Source organism: Pseudopipra pipra, chromosome 8, assembly GCF_036250125.1.
Source record: "Pseudopipra pipra isolate bDixPip1 chromosome 8, bDixPip1.hap1, whole genome shotgun sequence".
Taxonomy (NCBI): domain Eukaryota; kingdom Metazoa; phylum Chordata; class Aves; order Passeriformes; family Pipridae; genus Pseudopipra; species Pseudopipra pipra.
The window spans coordinates 23,116,920-23,136,079 of record NC_087556.1 but is presented as its reverse complement, the minus strand read 5'-3'; the positions used below and the strand labels follow the sequence as shown (position 1 = coordinate 23,136,079).

General features: G+C 40.2%; 1 protein-coding gene across 2 annotated transcripts in view; it reads left to right on the top strand.

The window, feature by feature from the left end:
- Positions 1–10,991, top strand: part of LCOR (ligand dependent nuclear receptor corepressor) — a 60,849-nt gene extending 49,858 nt beyond the window's left edge. For both annotated transcript variants that reach the window (XM_064663076.1, XM_064663077.1), the window contains exon 7: positions 1,452–10,991. In XM_064663076.1, coding sequence (XP_064519146.1) covers positions 1,452–2,421 — 970 coding nt within the window. In that variant the 3' untranslated portion in view covers positions 2,422–10,991. The remainder of the gene's footprint in view (positions 1–1,451) is intronic.
- The last annotated feature ends 8,169 nt before the right edge of the window (positions 10,992–19,160 follow it).

Here is a 19,160-nt window from a genome sequence, read left to right as displayed (position 1 = left end):
GCATACTGGCACCTGTGGTTACTTGTGCAGGTGTGTGGTACATGAGGTTGGCTGCAGTTTGTTTAGCATCAATGAAGTCAGGTGTAACCCTCTATTAACTGCCAGTATGACCATTATTTAGGTGTAGAATCACTGGTGCATGCTGTGATGCTGATACATGCTGTAGAAGGGGCAAAGAATGCACATTGCTTGAGAGGGTTCTCTGGAATTGCAAACTTTCACTCATTTCTCCGGATTTTGTTCTGAATCCTTGTGGACTCTTGTTATGCACTTCACCTATGGCTTGTTGCATCCTGGAGAGAAGCGAGCAGCATATGTATCAAGCACTGTGTATGTTACGTGCCAGGTCCTTTCAGTGGATGTATTTTCTCTAAAGACTTTTTTTAATCCCAGTGTGATGTTAAAAATAATAATGTAGCTTTTCAGTAGTACGTATGCTATCCTTAAATAACGCTGACTTAGCCGGACGGCTTTACACCAATATAGTGTCCCAGAGCATTAAAATAGATTCTTTGTTAATCTGTGTGTTGAACATGGAGAAATTTGGAGGTGGATTTTGAGCCTTAGTTATTACAGGGGGCTAAGCAAGCAAAGCATTACAGAAGATGTGATTCTCTTCAGCAGTAGTACTTTGTTTCATAGAAAAAACTCTTGTGATGAAAGGAAAATGGTAAAAATACTTTTTTTTTTTGGGGTGTTGTTAACCCTTGATCTGTATGACAGTTGGAAGTTAGATCTTTCTTTATATCAAATGAGAATCAGGGATGTGTATGTGCCGTTAGTTGTTAAGAGAGCAATTTGATAAGTCTAATGTAATGCAACGTTTTTCTTTGTGATCCACAGTATCTCAGCTTTCACATTTGGTGCTTAATGAAAGTCAGGCAATACCTTTGAGGCCTCCTAAGCTTTTTCTTTTATCCTGAGCAGCAATTCTTCAATATGATGTAAGCAAACACCATCCAGGGTTTCCACCTATGTGTAGATACTGCAGGTGGCAGTTATATTTGCATGTTGAATATGTTGCACTTTGGCTTACTCTTTTATTACTGTGCTTGTTTAGTGGTAACGTCACACCAGTAACACAGTTGTGTGTAGATCTATGGCGATTGATTACTACTTTGTAATTAAGGTGCGATTTTCAGACGCTTGCGCGAAGTCTTTTCTACTCCGAGAATTTGTGAACCCAACCAGAGACCAGCCAACAGGTTTCATTTTTCTTTGCCCAAAAAGCTTCTCTTTTTTTGTGAACAACTTTTAAAACTGACTGATGCTGAGACTTAAAAAAAAAAAAAAAAAAAAATTAAAATAATAAAAAAAATTTTAGAGAAAAATAAATAACACAAAAAGTGATGTTACCCAAGCAAGGCCTTCTAATAAAGGAGTGGCCCCCTCACCCATCCCTCCCTACCTGTGCAAGTCCTGCTCACATCAGTTTCCTTCCATCCAATTAGGCGACCTGGGAGACCCAGCCAGCACCATCCAGAGGGACTACAGAGTGGTGATGGGGTACCTCCAAGAAGCTTGCAGGATGGAACCAGGGAAGGTTATGGCCACTCCACATCTCTTAAAGTACCGCTGGCTCGATCACTCCAGATTAGTGAAGAACTGCTGAGCAGAAACCAGTTTTCTACGGCTGCCAGCCATGGGCCATCTGGACTACAGAATCATGGACAGCACTTAATATTATCCAGGGAGGCTTCTTGGGCAAAACCACACTACGAATTCAATTTCAGCCGCATGAAATTCAGGGGAAATGGTGCACTCAGCAACATCAGTGACCTTCCTTTTCTTACAGAAAACTCTGCCTTTCAAAAAATGGCACTTCAAACTAAACAGGATGGGAAAAAGGACGTGAGCCATTCTTCTCCTGTGGATTTAAAGATACCACAAGTTCGAGGCATGGACCTTTCATGGGAGTCCCGCACTGGTGACCAGTACAGCTATAGCTCTTTGGTAATGGGTTCACAAACGGAGAGCGCGCTTAGCAAAAAGTTAAGGGCTATCCTTCCAAAACAAAATAGGAGAAGTTTGCTGGATGCTGGACCAGATTCCTGGGGCTCAGATGCTGAGCAGTCTACCTCTGGACAGCCATATCCCACCTCAGATCAAGAGGGAGATCCTGGCTCCAAGCAACCTAGGAAGAAAAGAGGGAGATACAGACAGTACAACAGCGAAATACTGGAGGAAGCAATCTCTGTAGTTATGAGCGGGAAAATGAGTGTTTCCAAAGCTCAGAGTATTTATGGGATCCCCCACAGTACACTGGAGTACAAAGTTAAAGAGAGGCTGGGCACTTTGAAAAACCCTCCAAAGAAAAAAATGAAATTAATGAGGTCGGAGGGGCAGGATGTTTCAGTAAAGATTGAATTAGATCCCCAGGGAGAAGCAGCACAAAGTGCGAATGAATTGAAAGATGAGTAGGGATGTTGTAGAGTGCCAATTACTTTGCAAACTGGGTGAGCACTACTGCATAGTTCAACCATCACTGAGCGCACCTGAGTCTCCTGTTTACTGCAATGCTCTTTCCTTTGCAGTTTAGCATAGACTTGTGTGAACACAGGTGAAAGATGTGCTCTGAATGTCACATTTGTAAATTTTTCTAGCCTGGTATGGTGCAGTTTCCCTCCTTCACCTGCCCACTCCCCTTTTTGTTCTTTTTTTCTTTGTTCTTTTTTTTTTTTTTTTTTTTTGCCTTTTGCATGTTTCTCTGTAATAGAGAGTTGAGTTACCTCACAAAGAATGCAGATCTGTGGAAGTGGACTTCTTGCCTGTAGAGCCTGCCTGAACTTCTGATGTTGGATTTTTCATGTCTGCCTTTATAGAAATAAGTCCACTTTGTTAAACTGATACTCTCCTAAAACCAGGCATTTTCCAAATGAGAATCAGACTGTCATTCTTCAAAAATGTTTCAGAAATTTTTCTTCTCCCTTATTTTTTTGATCCAATTGATTGAAAGATTTAAGCTAAATCAAATTATTTAGGAATGGTACCTCTCTTGAACTCAGATTTGTTTATTAGATGGATAATCAATTGGGTCTAATTAGGCTCTCCACTGTTTTCTTTCTAAATTAACCGTACTTACCATTCACTGTCTGCTTAGTGCTCACCCGGAGGGGAGGGGAGGGGAGGGAAAACTTACATACACTACCTTCAGAATATGTCAGTTAATTATTTATAACACTACCTTCACTGTAATTTTATTTGGTATTTTTGAAGGGTGATATTTAGACTCACCCGCTTGAGGATGTAGCCTTATCTCACGGAAGACAAGCTTCTCACAGTCAGGAGCAGTCAGGGTACACTAAATGATGTATTAGGGTATGCCTCATTATACCAGAACTATGGTTCTTTGTGACCTTCATGCTTTTTACAGACTTGATTCTGAGTTTACTAAACTCTGTGGTTCCAACCGGTAGTTTAAATGGCTCTAATCTAGGGAAGGGGGATTTGTGTAATAAACTACTGTGATGTTGCAAAAAAAGGAAAAAAAAAAAAAGAAACAAAGAAAAAGCCCACAAAATGGTGATCTCAAACGTTACAACCTCAGTAGTCTGCCCAAATATCCACATTAGTGAAGGAGCTTGTTAATGTTCAGGGAAGAAGTAAAACACTGGTAGCCTGATCTAATTCAGGCTCTGCATCATATCTATCTGTAATACTGTCAGGGTCGAACACTCAATGAATGGGTGTTTCCTTTTTAAATATTACAGTTGCCAGTAGCAGGAATTAATTGAAGTCCTGCTTTTTTTGTTGTTTTTTTTATTTAATCTATTTTGATAGTGGTTTAGCACATGCTAGAATGAGCATCTAAACACCGTAAAAGCACTCCGTAAACCACAAATCTCTTGGTTTGTTTTTTTTTTTTTCGATATGGTGATATCATTCTGATTATCTGGAGATCCAGGATAAGTTTTGTACAGAACTTTTATCTTTGATACTTTCTGCGGGAGTGGTCAGTAACTAAGTGGAGCTTACTGGACTTACCACAACATGACCAAATCGGAATTCTGGTTCTTCAGGTAGAAGCAATTTGGTCTTAATCTGTGCAAAAGGTAGATAGAATTACCATTTTTTTCCCCCGATTTGCACAACCAAAAGAAGCATTGGAGTTTTTATGTGAGAGCATTAAGTGATGTCAGTGACTGAAAACGGTTTCTCAAAGTTCATGGGAGGGTGGCCTAGGTAGCCCTAGGGATGCTGAATGACTTCTGAAACAGTTGATTCTATTAGCCTCTCCCCCTCCCCAGCAACTTCATATTTTCAAAGGTTAGGCACACCATTGCTGTTGTTTAAAATATGCACTGCTCATTCTTCAAACGGACTGGGCATTTGGCCCCAAGTATACTTTGTTTTTGTTTACTTAATATATTTTAGTCCTCAAAATCCTGGTTCCTTGTAGCTCTCTAGTTGTCATCTTGGCATTTAAAGCAGTTTAAGCTCAGTAGCAGTATATAAACTCTGCAATACGTTCCAGTTTAGCTGGTGATTGCAATAAAGGTGCAGTTTAAGGTGTGGTTTCATCTGCTGTTGGAGGTTATGGTAGAAAGTTTGTTGCAAGTTTTTTTAAAAAAAAAAGTTAACACAGTTTTACTGTTGAGAGAGGTTTAACCTTTTGCAGTTGTCTTTATTTAAGCAACATGAGTTGAGTTTTATAAAACTTGTCACTGTAGTGTACGTGGAGTGCTCATTTTACTAACCTAAATATTTTGTATGTGTATGTTTAAGTGGGTGACAATCGTGCAGCAGAAGAATGGTGTGCCTACCCTTTAATGCTGCAGTTTTAAAAGAGAATTTGTCTTGTCATTACAGACTGTAGGCTAAGAATTGTAAATAGATAGTGAGAAGTTGAGTACTCTTTATTTGCTTTGGTTAGAAAGTGGATTTAAAAAAAAAAACCAACAACAAACCAAACGCGTAACTCTCAGTTTAAATGTCCTGAGACCTGAAGATTGTAATACTCATGACTGCAAAGCTTTCAAACACAACACTTGATCTGTGATAACTTAATATTCAGGTAATCTTTCTTTTTCGAGAAGCTTTTGAACAACCATATTTCCTCCAAAGGTCTCTGTTTAAAAAGGAAAAAAAAGAAAAAGTGTAGATTATTTTTAAGCACTAATTGCATTACGTTGGTAACTGCAATATGAAATAGCCATTATTGTTTTGTGAAGCATGGTTGAGATTAGTTAGTGGTCCCTTTTTAAAATTTCATGAGCCTCTCAAAAAATAAAAACAAATTTAAAAAAAAGCTGCTGAATATTCAAAAGATATATATTTTACCTTATTGTAGGTTTTGTAAATTTAGTCTGTAATATTCAGGTGCACCTTTTAATGTTACCTTTTTGTTTCAAAGTCCCATCTAATGTATTTTCTCTGAGGTGATTCATCACATAAGACTAGTATCACTCTAAGTGCTGCAGTGATCACTGAGATTTTGTTTCATTTTTCACTACATATTTTTTGCAGGCGCTTTCAGTGTAGCTAACTAGTGGTATTTGGGATCATTTTAAATATATGATTGGAATTAATGTTTGTCCATTAGCATGCTTAATTTTCTGCTGACCAGCAGTTTGCATGGCCAGAATCCCTGGTTGACCATATTTTGGTGTGGGAAGGTGTGGTTCACTGCGGTCTTTGTAACAAAAGCCTTGTTTCTCATCTTATTTCTGGTAAGTGGATGCTTATGTTACTTGGATCACTTGGACAGGAGAAAGGTTTAAAATCTTTCGCCTGCTGCTCTTCTGAGCTCGCATTAACGTGTAACATAGACAAACTGCAACCCTGTAAAAATCGAGACGTTGTTAGGAGGAGACCTTTCGGGTATTTTTTGTCACTAGTTTTCTCTTATTCCCGAGAATGTCCATCCGATGTAGTTATTGGACTTAACAGTATTGTTGTGTACTACGTTGATGTAGCTGAAAAAGCCTGACAGCAAGAAACTGTGAATTATATTTGTGGCAGTCTCTGAAAACTAGTTTTTCAGTCCAAGTACCATGAAGGAGAATCCCTCTCCCCTACCCCATCCTAGAAAAGTAATTTTATATTTTGTGTGTATAAAGTTTTAAGAATCGAAGTTTCATATTGTACTGAAGTTTAGGTGTCGCTTGGTAAATCTTTGCTGCAGCATATAATTGAAGATGAGTAAGGCTTAGTGTGGTAGGGGTCCTGGTGTGGAGTTAATTATCGTACAGTTCTGGTGAGAAAGCCCAACATGTATGAAATGTGTCCTTTTTTTTTTTTTTCTTTGGACTTGTAAGATGTAAAAGTGCTTTTTTAGAACTCTGACCTATTACAAACTATTACCTCACTTTCAGCCAGCTGGATCCTCATTCCACAGTGTTGTAGGCATTTATTGTGGCCGTAACGCTTGAGTACAGCTATAGAGTTGAACGTCTGCAGTTAGGTATTGTAGGGACACGTTTCTGGACTTGTTTTTATTTCTGTCTGAAGATAATTTATTTTCCAGTCATTCCCTGATTTTTTTTTCTAAAGGTTCAAGACAGTTTCCTTTAGAATTTCTCATTTTATCCCTGTTGCACAGGAGAAGTTGCTGCATAAGCAATACAGGTATGCCTTTACTTTCTTCTTGTTGCAGAACTCGTAACTTGCTGCTTGCATTACCAACCCTATTGCTAGATCTGAAGTCGAACTCTGAATTTTCATGGCTGTTGGAGAAAAAACAATTTTTAACAATGCAGGGGTACCGGTAGGATAGTGCCTCTAGTAAGAGAACACATTCAGCTTCTGTGTTCTCACACAACTCCTATACCACCTTTTTTGTAGAACTTTCCAGTGCTCGGGGATATTCCTAAACACGGGAGGTAACTGCATGTGTGTTTAGACTGGGTAAGAGCAGACAAGGAATAGTCTGTGCTTTGTCTTGTGGCAGGCCGACATTTTCATATAAATATTTCTTTCATGAGTATCTGGGAGTACATTGCCTTCCCCTGAAAATTCACGGGAGCTGGCAAAGGGATTCAGGGGCTTTAGGGTTGAGTAAGCTTTGTTGAACAACTTTTTAGTTCTGATTGAATTGCTTTTTTATTATCTGCAACGATTGTTATACAGGCAAAACTAGAATTGCCATGTGTTTCTTTCCAGTTTACTTTCAAGTAATGTCCTTGAGTCTTAGGAGAAGAACACAGTGTCCAAGGAGTGAAGGGAGCACTCTGCTGGTCCCTTTTTCTCAAAAACAGTGTGGCTGCATCTGTAATGTAAAGGCCTCTTTCTTCAGTGAAGACAAAATTTGAACTCCTAAGTGTAAGAATGCGTACATTTGTTGCAGTCCAAACTCTTATGAAGGCAAAATTATTAACCTGTACTGAAAGCTTTGTCACAATATTTTAAATAGCTTAAATTCTCTGCCAAATGTTAGAAGTAGAATGGAAAGTGTTGTTTCCCTCATTTTCATGAGGATCAGAAACATCGAGGTATTCCCCACAAATGTTTCAGAAACTAAATATAATTTCAGTCTAGGTCAATGTTGCTTTTTTCTAGGCACCAGTAGATAATGTTGACTAATATTGGTTTTAAAAGCTGTACTAAAAGAAAAATAGTTTTGAGACTAGTTTTAGTACTATAAAGGTTTCTACTTTATCTTGAATTATATTGAAAACTCAGTAATCGGAACCTTCAGAAACCTGAAAAGCTGCACTGCTACTTATATGCAGTTCTAATGGATGCATCAAATAAAATAGCGACTACAGTAACTCATTTCAAATTATCCAGTGTATAAACACAATGCACTGTGATGATCACTAGGCAGAGAGATATTACAAACTCAAAATGATCTGTAGATCCACTTCAAGTATACTCAGAAAAAACTGTTAGGTAGTTACAGCATTCCACTGTCCATCCCTCTCCTTCTCTCCTGTTCTTACTTTGACTGGGGCCAAGTCTCTATACCAGTATTACAGCAGCAGTTTTGGACCTCATGTCCTACTGAATTATGCTTATATTCAGGTATTGTCATAAACCCCTTCAAATTCAGAGAGCTTTATTTAATCCTCACAAAAATCTCTTAGCCCAGTCACAAAATCAATTTTCCTGGGTGACGTACTAGGAAGGAGGATTTTTTTCAGTCTGTCCAGGGCATTTCATTTACCTTCTTGAAAACAAACATCCCTGCCCCTCTTGTCTCTGCTGAATTGGTAAGTATAATTTAGAAGGACTCAAGATGATAACTCTACCTTATGGAGCAGGGATTAGGACAAAGCCTTCATTCTGACTGGAGCAGAAAAAGTTGTCAGAAAAAATTTCTATAGTCATCACCTAGTACAGTTTAACTTAATATTTTTTTCCTACACGGAAATAATGAGGACACCACTACAGATACTAATACAGTTTATCAGCTACTTGGTGCTACATTTCTCAAATAAATACTTTTGCAGGTAATTTTTTTTATGCCTGCGCTGAAAGCATGTAAACTTTACTCTCACTATAAAAAAGCACTTGTCTGACCTATTCTAAAGTACCAGAAAAGGGATAAATAACTGCAGCACTTTTTCTGTTACAATGCCAGAGTCTTAATTAAATCTGGTCTTCAGGTTATGAGATATTTGAAACGTACAATCTAGGATCATTAATGGCTTTTCAGGTCAGATCACAAGGTCTCTTAGGATATTAATCTGTCTTTTAAAGACTAGTACAACAAAATGTTCTGGAGTTCAGGCAGGGGATGTATATATACATGCCTGGTATTTTTAACTAATCATTTCAATAGGCCATTTCAGGGCTTGACATTTGGAATCTGGGATGATGGGTAGGGAAAGGGAAGTTTCCCAAACTGAAAAATCTTTTGGACCATTGTTTAATGTTCAGTTTGAAAACTATATCACAAGAAAATGGGTAGGGATTCTTGCTCCCTTATGCCTTCAGGGAATGAGTAGTATTTAGAATCTCTGGCTGAAATTCAAGCCTTTTTACCATGTAAATTTTTAATATAAACTCATTGACACGCTTTTTACATCTGAGGACTGAAAATGGATCTTAATGTTTAAGTTGTGGAATGGTTTATTTCTTAAATGAAGGGGGAACATTTAAAAAAATAGATTAGAATACCAGCATTAGTGAGCTTAAGGAATTTTAGTATGTAATAGCAAAGTATAGCAAAGTATTTGATTAAAAAAATTAATCTTGAATTGCTAGTCTGTAACTAGGTGCATTCTAATTTAGCAGGTGAATATTCTTTACTTATCGATATATGATGGGCTTTTTGCAAATAGAAACCTTTATCTGAGTCCCATGTGTTGCTTGTACTGATGGGATGTATGCTTACAGCAGCTTACTGCTGCTTTAAAATGTATAAAATGTTTTGAGTGTTTGCTCATAACTCTTTTTAACCTCCACTTGTTAAATTGTCAGACATTGGTATTTTATCAGTCCGCAATGTAAGTTTGAACTAATGTTCTTAGGAATCCAACTTGTACACACACTGTTTAAAAACCCTCAGGGACAGTTTACACACTATCCTCACTCAATTCAGGTACTTGTACTCTCTTCTTAAACCTAGCAGTGACTTGTATTTTGTTTTGCTTTTCTTTTGACGTGCTGATAGCACATCCTTGATGAATGTCAACTTAAAACTCAGTTCAGGTATCCAGGTATAACTCAGCCAAACAGATTTTAAAGCTGCATATTTACTCTCCAGCACACAGTGCCTCAGACACTTATAGTGGCATTCTGTATATTCAGTTATTACTACTGAGCAGATCGCGGTGGGGGTTCCTGGTATGTATTGTAAGAAATTCCTATGTATATTATATAATATGTATTATATTATATACATATATAGTATATATGTTATCTTAAACTTATATATTTTAAAATGCCACTACTAGCCAGCGCAGCTAAAAGTGAAATACATTCCCAGCTGCTTCTGTGAACAGCAGAGGCAGCTTCTTAACGTGGCTCTTGCTTCTCTCTCACCATAACTACTTCTAACCTCAAGCACGGGTCCTTGGCTGTCTGACCTCTACACTCTAGTTATGCAATGTCCTTAGAGAATTCTGTGCACTGGCCACTGTGATGGAAACCAATGGGCCGGGAGTGCTTTGAGTTTATTAGTAATTGTTCTGCCAAAGTTGGTGTTTGTATGACAAGCGTGTAAACCTGTCATATAATCAGCAGAGGTCCAGGTCAGTCACGGTGTCTGTAACCGCTTCCACCTCCTCGGTAGGGCCAGACCTCAGCAGGTGCCTCCTGTCTATCACTGAGCGCTGATTCACACCTGTAGTGCCAGGCCTCGGGGCTGCGCTCGCCTGGAGGCCACACTGGAACTAAATCTGCTGGTCTGCCCTCACAGTGATCTGTTGGCAGTCGCAAGTCAGCAACACCTCTGCTTTATTATTTGACACTTTACAGCTAAAAAGTCTTCTCTTTCTATTTATGTAACCCATAGTCTTTGAAGAGTATGGAAAATGGCATTTCTCTCTGACCTCTAGAAGTTCAAGTGTCATGGGAAAAAAAAACAGGAACCCCCCCTTTACTCTTATGGACCTCATTTCAATATACTGTTTACAGTTTGACGGAATTGTATAATTTAATATTTCTCTTGTACTGTAGTTTATATTTATTTACAGATTTTTTTTGTACTGTGTGATTTGAATTTTTTGTTCCTTGCTATGATCAATGTTTTATGTAGTAGAGCACTTATGATCACAAATTAAGGTTTTTGGTTTGATTGCACTACATTAATTTTTTTAATGCAGTTCTGATTTTTTGACTGGACTAAATAAGCTGTGTCTTAATGTATGTGATAAGTACTTTTAAATTTTTATTTCATGTGGTCCAATTTATTTTTTGCATTGTATGTCAAAGCGCTAATTCTCTTGTTGTGCATGTGTAAGATTTAATGGCTCCATTGTATTATTTGACCATGTCATTTTGGAAACACATTCCCAGCTGTAACGTTGTGTATGGTAGTTTTCACTGGATGCTAGACTTTTCAAAACCACTATTCTTCTAATAAATTTTGTTGTGAAAAACTTTAAGGGGTTCCAATTCTGTTGTTTCTAGCGTGCTTCGTAAATGCTCGCACTAATCACCCAAGGGTATGAAATGCAGACTATCACAACTGGGGAGAAGCAGGGGAGGAAGTGAAAATAGAAGGTAAAGCAATTTCTGGCTGAAGGATCGAGCTTTGGAATCTCTCTCCTCCATTGGGTTCTTGTCCTAGATAAGATTGGCGATAAAGCTGCTTTAGCAGCTGGGTAGGGAATACATGTGAAAACTGAAACTCTTGTCTCATGGCAGCCCAGTCTCATGAACTCCTGTACTCTAATTTGTGCTTCCCTGCTGGCCACCTTAATTTCTTTAATGGTAAATAATTTATTCAGTGAAGAAGGAACAGTCTCTCAGGAGGGAAAATAAAAGGTGATGTAGGCTTGTTCACTGAGCGCTTAGTAATGAGCCAAGGTAGGCAGGGTGGTAATGAAAGCATGGCTGGAGCCCTGGGTGCTGCCCCGTGCGGGTCGGTTCGGCTGTGGGGTTGGCAGCGAGCAGTGCTCTGGTTTGGGCAGCTGGGTTGTAGACGCTGGAGCAGACACAACCAGGCTCGGGGAGGTTGCTTAGCTGCTCGCTAAAGCACTGCTGTTGCTTATATTTTCTCTGCAGCTTTATTTTCTTTGCTCTCCCTCCACAGAGGGGGCAGGCACCCAGCTCCCAGTTAGCACAGGGAGAGCTCCAGCAACTCCATCCTGCTGTCCACCTGCGCAGGGGCACCAGGCCAGCCCAGCGGTGACACCGTGCTGCAGCTGGCCCTTCTCTCAGACCTGTGTTTACTTTCTTGTGACTGTACTTTGGGTTGCACTACTTTTGATGTTATGCATTATTGATACCGAAATGCTGAATACTAAAAAGTAGGTTACAGTAAGTGGTGTATAATGGAACCCATGTGAGTTTAGGCATATCTGCTGCCCTTTGTGTTCAGTCCTAGTTTGATTTTGAAAGTGATGCATAGGGATTTCCCGGCTTTAGGAAAATTTATAACGCTTTACAATGTCTAGCTCAGGTTTCTTTTCTCATGAGAAATTGGCTTTCTTTGCTTTTGCTATTGAAAAGTAGCTAATTTAGGGTTTGCAATTTTCAGTGCCTTTTTTTAAAGGTCCTTAAATAACTGTTACACTACAAACTAACTATTGTATTCCTTGTATACTAATACTGGTATTGAAAACAAAAAGCAAAATGCTAATTGGGTGTTGTCATTGGTTTAGCTTTACCAGGCAAATCTCTTTTAAATAAAAAACTTGGTTTAACTAGAAATTCCATCTTACACTTATTCAGGAATAGTGAATCTTCATGAGTAAATAGCTTGAAAGCCTTGTGCAGTAAACTATCATTTATCGTATTTTTTTCTCTATATCTGAATACATCTGTCAAATCTATGAAAATAGCCTTTGAAAGTGATGCATCATATTCCCATCTGCCATACTTTAGGATGCATTACACTCTGCAGGCTTGTCCCAGAACATTTTTAATCAACACTTTAGTCCTGCGATTATCACAAATACCAAGTTTTTCTGCTTTTCCTGAAGGACTTGCTGATGGTCTCACACTGTTAAGCTGAAATTGTTCAGACTTAAAGGAATACAGTCTTGATTTCATAGAATCAACCGGGTTGGAAAAGACCTCTGAGATCATCAAGTCCAACCCTTGATCCAACACCGCCCTGGTTACTAGACCATGGCACTAAGTGCCACATCCAGTCTCATCTTAAAAACCTCCAGGGACAGTGAATCTATCACCTCCCTGGGCAGCCCATTCCAATGCCTGAATTTTCTTCTTTTAAAGCTTTTTCCTGTACCATGATGAGAGTACACAAGATGTTGCACCCAGACCCAGTAAGAAGCATCCAACCTGCTGTGTTTTAAAAGTAGAAAAGAAACACAATTAACCCTGTTAGGCAGATTTAAAACTTGCCTGTTAATTTACTTCAGCTTGTTTGGACTCAGGAAGGGTTTGGAGCTACTCAGTATGTTATTGGAAGAGGCAGCTGCTTCTTTCGAACCTGCAGGAGCATATCTGGTCACCTGAAGTAGCAGATTCTTTATGGAGTAGCAGTTGACTGTAACCCCTCATACGCCTGGGTCACTTGCTACAATGCAGATACTCCAGCAGATGTGAAATGAGAGGCTCTGCTCATTGGTCCCTTATGGAAGCATGAGCTGCTGGGAGAGGGAAGAGGAGGAAGCTTCAGATGTTGGGATTAAAACTAGATCTGAAAGTAGGCAACTCCCTGAGCTCAGCATGAAGAATCTGAAAGCTGAAAATCATCTTAAGTTTTGTGAGTGAGGCTGGTTTAGTTAAGGAAGTTCCTGAGCATCACACTTTCATCTTCCTGTACAACCAAAGCCAAGACCTTGTGTCTCCCCAGAGTCAAACTGCAGCAGTGCAGTAAGGTGGATCACCAGTGGCTTTCCTGCCTGATCCAGCTGAGCTCTCTAATTTCCTAGCAGCATGACAAAAGTGGGTCTGGGGGAGGGGGAGGATTTAAGTCCTGATTTGGGAAAATACTTCAGCAAATCGCTATTTTCTTAATCTGCAAACCCTGCTCTGGCAGATGCCCAGCCAAGGGTACTGGCTGAATGCTGGTTTTAAGTGGAAGTGAATAGCAGGTTCTTGGACCTGTTTAGGAATGTGATTCATGTACAGAGAAACGGGGGTACAGAACCAAAAGCAATTTCAAAAAACCGAGCTTTAAGTGTCAGGGCAAATCTAGAATTATGGACTTTGATACAATGAAGATGGCAAAGAGATTAAAATGAAAGTTGATCTTTTAAATGTAGTTATTCTTGAGACACTTTAATAAATGTTACAATGCTGGAAGGACCCCAAATAACATCATTTGTGAGAGTGTTGTTTCCCCGATCTGGTGCATTTAATGCAGATTCTGTAACTTAAAATCCAGGATGTTCTCAGTTGCCTAGTAGGAAATTCAGAAGAAGTCTGAATTACTTCACACTTATGAATTAATTAAGTTCCTTCTTGCCCACCTCCCTGAAAACCTCAAACAACACAACCTTTAAAAGCTCTCTTTTGGTATCATGAAGAGAGAGAACAAAACTGTTACATCTTGTTTTTACAGGTCACTTTGAACGTATCAAAATTTACAGGTCGCATTTGAAATAAAACTTCTGAAAGTCTTGTGCCGCCCCCTCCTCTGCAGGTGTCTCACAGCTCTGCAGGAGGTCTGTTCCCTACACACTTGACTAAAAGGCAGATTTTTGTCTGAGATGGCTACAGCTCAGATTTCCAGGAATTGTTTAAAAACTCGGCTAAAATTAGAAACGCTTAAACTATACTTCAGAGCACAGTAATATAAGCACTGATGCCTGAAAATGCAAAGATTGCCAGAATGAAAATACAGCTGCATCTCCCTAAGGAGCTGACCGGAGTCCTGGGCTGTAACCTACCCAGCACCCACAGTAACACCATGAGGGATGGGGCAGAGGCTTCAGCTGTCGCCTGTGCCAGAGCCCGCGGTGGGTCCTGCTGCACATGGCTCCTGCCCTGTCTCCCTGGCTGTGGTTAGCGGGGCTGGCTCAGTCACAGCTCGCTTGCCTACCTTTGCCAGGCTCCTGCTCCAGGTGCAGATCAGCCAGCCGTGTGCTGACAGGAGTGGTTTTTCTGTACAGGATTATCAGCAAACTGCCTGTAAAAATTACAGTGCTAAATACATGGTTTTGTTACACCTGCTAAGGTTTGGGATTTTTTTTTTTCTGATGTGCAGCAAGATCCCATTGTCCTGTGTCCCAGATCCTCCTGCCCAGCTAATAAAACACAGGGCTTGCTTAACTCGTTTTGGAATGACATTCCTAACTTTGAAAGGGGCTTTTATGGTTTTCTTTCTTAAAGCCAAGCCTTTGACTGTGCTTTCTTCTCCCTGAGCTTTAGAGGAAGGCCCTGACATTAATTGTCAATAGTTGCTCTGGGTCTGCAGGGAAAACCTGACACTAGGAGAAGCTGAACAGCTTCCCTGCACATGTGAAGGGGTTTTCATACACACAGCCAATATCTGTGCTGTAATCTAAGCCTGAGGTGTTTGCTTAGAGGATCCACTAGTTTCTGCCACATTCCCCTTTCAGGTGAAGGTGGTGGTATAGTTTTTTATGTTTTCAGATGTGCTGTAGTCACACATGGCATCTCCCTCAGATTCCTTTCAGGCCTTTAAGGCAAATAGCTGTGTGTGAGGTGTTAGCAGTGGTTTAAAACAAACGATTTGACTTCGGAAAGGAGACTGTAAAAAAAGACCCCATAGGATTCTGGGTTTGCATAAGAAGCTGTCATAGCAAATTTACTCTCTTTGTACAGAAATACATGTTTCCTTCTGATTAGTAGCTATTGAACATCAGCTCAAGGTGTGAAAGCTAAACAAGCTTACTCGGTACCTGAAGTGTGTTTGCTAATAGTGAAGTTCTGGTCAAACTGTGGTGGCATCTGCCTGACCTTGCTAGAGATCTGCCTAGCTGTAATTCAGTGAGCTTTGCTGCTCATGCATTAAAAAAAAGTAGATTTTTTGCTCCTGTTTCAGGCCCTGTGTTGGGCCCTTTTATCTGATAGACAGACACAAGTGTGTATGATATGGGTTACAGCTCCACTGCTCTTTAATTCTAGCCGCCTTGCCCATACATGTCCTTATGTTGGTGCCTTTACTTTTGTTTGAGTGTAGACTGGATTGCTAATTGATAAAGCAGAAATAACATAATTCTGGATTTAAAAGAAATATTCTTTGCACTCCTTTAATGATATTATTAAATTAGAAATAATAGGTACAAAATATACTGTAATAGTATAATATAATAGTATAATAGTTATAAATCTTAAAATCAAAGTGACAAAGGTAGTGGCTGGCAAAGAGCAGGTTGATGAGGTTTGGGTTTTGGCTGTTTCATCTGTTCTTTTATAGCTCACAAGTGAAAAAAAGGACTTTCAGCGCAAGATTTGTAAGAGTGGCAAGGCCTCAGCAGGACAACGGAGGATCTGGCACTCAGCCTTCTGTGGGTCAGAAATCCCCATGGTATGCATGGTTTGGGCTCTGGTGTTGCCATCTGAATATCTGAGTCGCTGCAAGGAGGTTTCTTCAGCGATGGTTTAGCTGCAATTTCTGGGGATGGTCCCGTTCTGTGTTTCTCTGGTCATAAAAAGCACAGTGCAAGTGCCATCATCCCGTTAGCTCCGTGGTCTCGTTACCACTGCGTGGTTAAGCGTGAGTTCATTTCTCTGAGCTCTCAGGGTTGCATAGTGCACTTACTGTTAATACAATAAAAAACATTTGCGGGTAGAGGAGATCCGTGAGTGCTTGATGGGCAGCGTGTGCTAATGGGTCATCATCGCTTTAGTTTCCTCTGGGAAGGTTAGGGACTCATTTTCCTGCTGGTGGGACCAGGGAGGTGCAGAAGTCAGAGCGAGGCAATCTGTGAAGGCATCTCAGGGGGATCTGCAGGGCTGTGATGCTCGCTGCTTCCTCGCTGCGCATGAGGAGTGATGAGTCACTTCTGCTTTTTCCAAAGGATCTGTTCCTTTGCAGGCATAAGATGTTGTTGATAAATTTTTTCACTTTATTTTTCCCTTTATGACAAACCAGCAATTGATGGGTTTTGTCGCCAGTGTAAAGAAACAAACAATACCTATCATTATACTGCAGAATGGAAAATGGCACAGTGATAAAGGACATTTTAACTGTGGCATCCATTTATAAAGGGTAAACTGCCAAAATCAAGAAGGCTTTAAATATGGTAAATATTCCTAAAGAAAACTGGCCGAAGAAAATTAGTGGTGATGGCATGTTACATACTAAGCAAGGTGTTGTTCCCTACCTCAATTTGCCATGTAGCTGCACAAATATTTGATGTACGTGGGAAGATGGGACCTTTTCTAGTGGACATTTGCCATGGTCATATGAGGATTTTTTAGTGTTCCTATGTGTGACAATATAATCAAAGGAGAAAAATAATGGTGGGCCAGGATACCAAGGTGAATTTTTGAGAGGAAAAATAGGCTCCCTTAAGAGAGGAAGGAAGGACAATAGTGTGTAATGACAAGGGTTAAAAAAAAAAAAAAAGATGATGTGAGGGATGTGCAGAAATGGAAGGATGAGAGGTTTGAGCTGAAGAGGAGGGGTGTGCATTAGCGCAGAGGAAATCTCTCCCCACTGGTATGCATAGAGACATTTCCTGCCTTATGTTTTGGTTTCTTAATAGTTATCTGACTATAAAATTAACCTACATCATTTAATGGTAGTTGAATGGCAGTTAAATTAACCCACTTTCAAAATAGAGCTTACCTAGCCCGTCAGCTCTGAGACAGGCTCGTCCCCAGGCATTCGGGGCTGCAATCCACTTCTCTGCCTTAACCTATTTCCCAAGCAGCCAGCCAAAGTGGTGCATCAGAAACAGGGTTTGCTGCTCAGCCCGGCAGCTGACAGGGAATATGGACGTGTATCAAACCGCTAGTTCGTATTTCACCAGGCATTTCCGTGCAAGGAGGGATAACGTCGGCACGTGGGGAGCGCCGCCGTTAGGAGTTGTGATACTGTTTCTATTAACAGCGTGGCCTGGATTATCTGAGGCCCAATTATCTGAATCTCCAGGTTATCTGAAATGGGGTCATATCCCCCAATGTCTGTTAATTACACCCAAGATATTCTCTGCTCTCCAGTCTTCCATGGCCCCTCCCACGGGGTGACCGAGCTGTGCTGAGTGTGGTTAGCTCTAGCGAGCACTTTATCTAGCTGCTGCATTTGGGTTTTCCTATCCATGTGGGAAAAAACCCAACCTGGATAATTGCAGACTTTAAAATCCTTGAAGACTTCTAGAAGTAGGCAGTAACCATTTGTGGCAATGTGCCTGTTGGAGCTGGAACCAGCAATGTCTGTTGGGAGGGCATCTGATGCATTTGGGTTTTCTTCTCCTTTACAGTGTAGGTGCAGCTTAGGAGGGGAAGGTGTGGTTTTTCACAGCACAGCATATCCTGCTTGGAAGCCTTCATTTACTTCAGATGAGTTCACCTTTGGTGTGTTTCCCTGTTGTTGAACCTCTGCAGTTGCAGTGGCTGCAGATGACCTGTGTGTGCATGCCAGAGGGCTGGGGAGGGAGAACTTTGTCCCCAGTATGCTGCAGCACAGACAGGAACCAATAGCGATGGACTTGGAGCAGGGAAGAGGCCATACACCTGCCTCACCTTGGGTCCAGAGCTACTGTGCATTCACAACTCGTACCTGGGACATTTAAAGATACTCAGGGCATCCTTCTCTACTCCATAGTCCCTATGGTTCATTCTCCCTTCTCTTAACAGGGTGCTGCTTTTTTTAAAATGTGCAAAGCTGTGAAAATCATTGTAAGAACTTTTTTTTTGCCCTGCCTGCTTTTGTTATCTGTCTTCTGGTGCTGCCTGTTTTTCTATCTATTCTGGTCTTCCAGTGCTATCTATCCTTTTGGAGCACCTAGCTCAGGGAAGATGCTCAGAAAGAAACAATCATGGCATTTTTTTTTCCTTAAAGGGAAGATCCCAAATGATCTTGATAATTAGAAAAATTAGCAAGGACAATTCTGGAAAGGCTTTGGAAGCTAGTATGTAGAATAATATTTCCAACATGATAAATTTCCCTTGGTTTTAAAGCAATAGCTCAGTGGTAAGATTTTTAATTAGTCATTAAATATTGTATTAGAAGTATCAAAATTGATGATAAACTACTGCAGAATATGGTTGGGTTAGTTACTTGAGGAAAGTGGGAGTGGAGGAAGTTATGACAGGAATATAAAAAAGCTAAACTTGTTTGAGGCTGCTATTGGTTTTTTGTAATGTGAAACTGAATTTGGTTTGCTTGATTTTTATTTGGTTACAGGTGGGGAGAAGTGATTTTTAATGTTTAATTATTTTAAAAAATAAATAAACAAATAAAAGACACTGCTCTGAAGGGTTAAAAGTTTGAATCTGTAATGGATGTTGTTTGTCCAGTCAGTTGGCTTCTTGTACAACCTGGGTACCTTGACAAATACATGCAGCTGACAAAAACCCCAACCAAACAAAACACATCTATAAGCTGTTTCTTCCTGCTTTTCAGTTGAAATACAAGCTCAGTCCATCCCCATGTGCATCACCAAGGATGGAGTAAATTCAGGGGCCTTGAGAATCTGGCAACAGTATTTCCATAGTTATTTTGG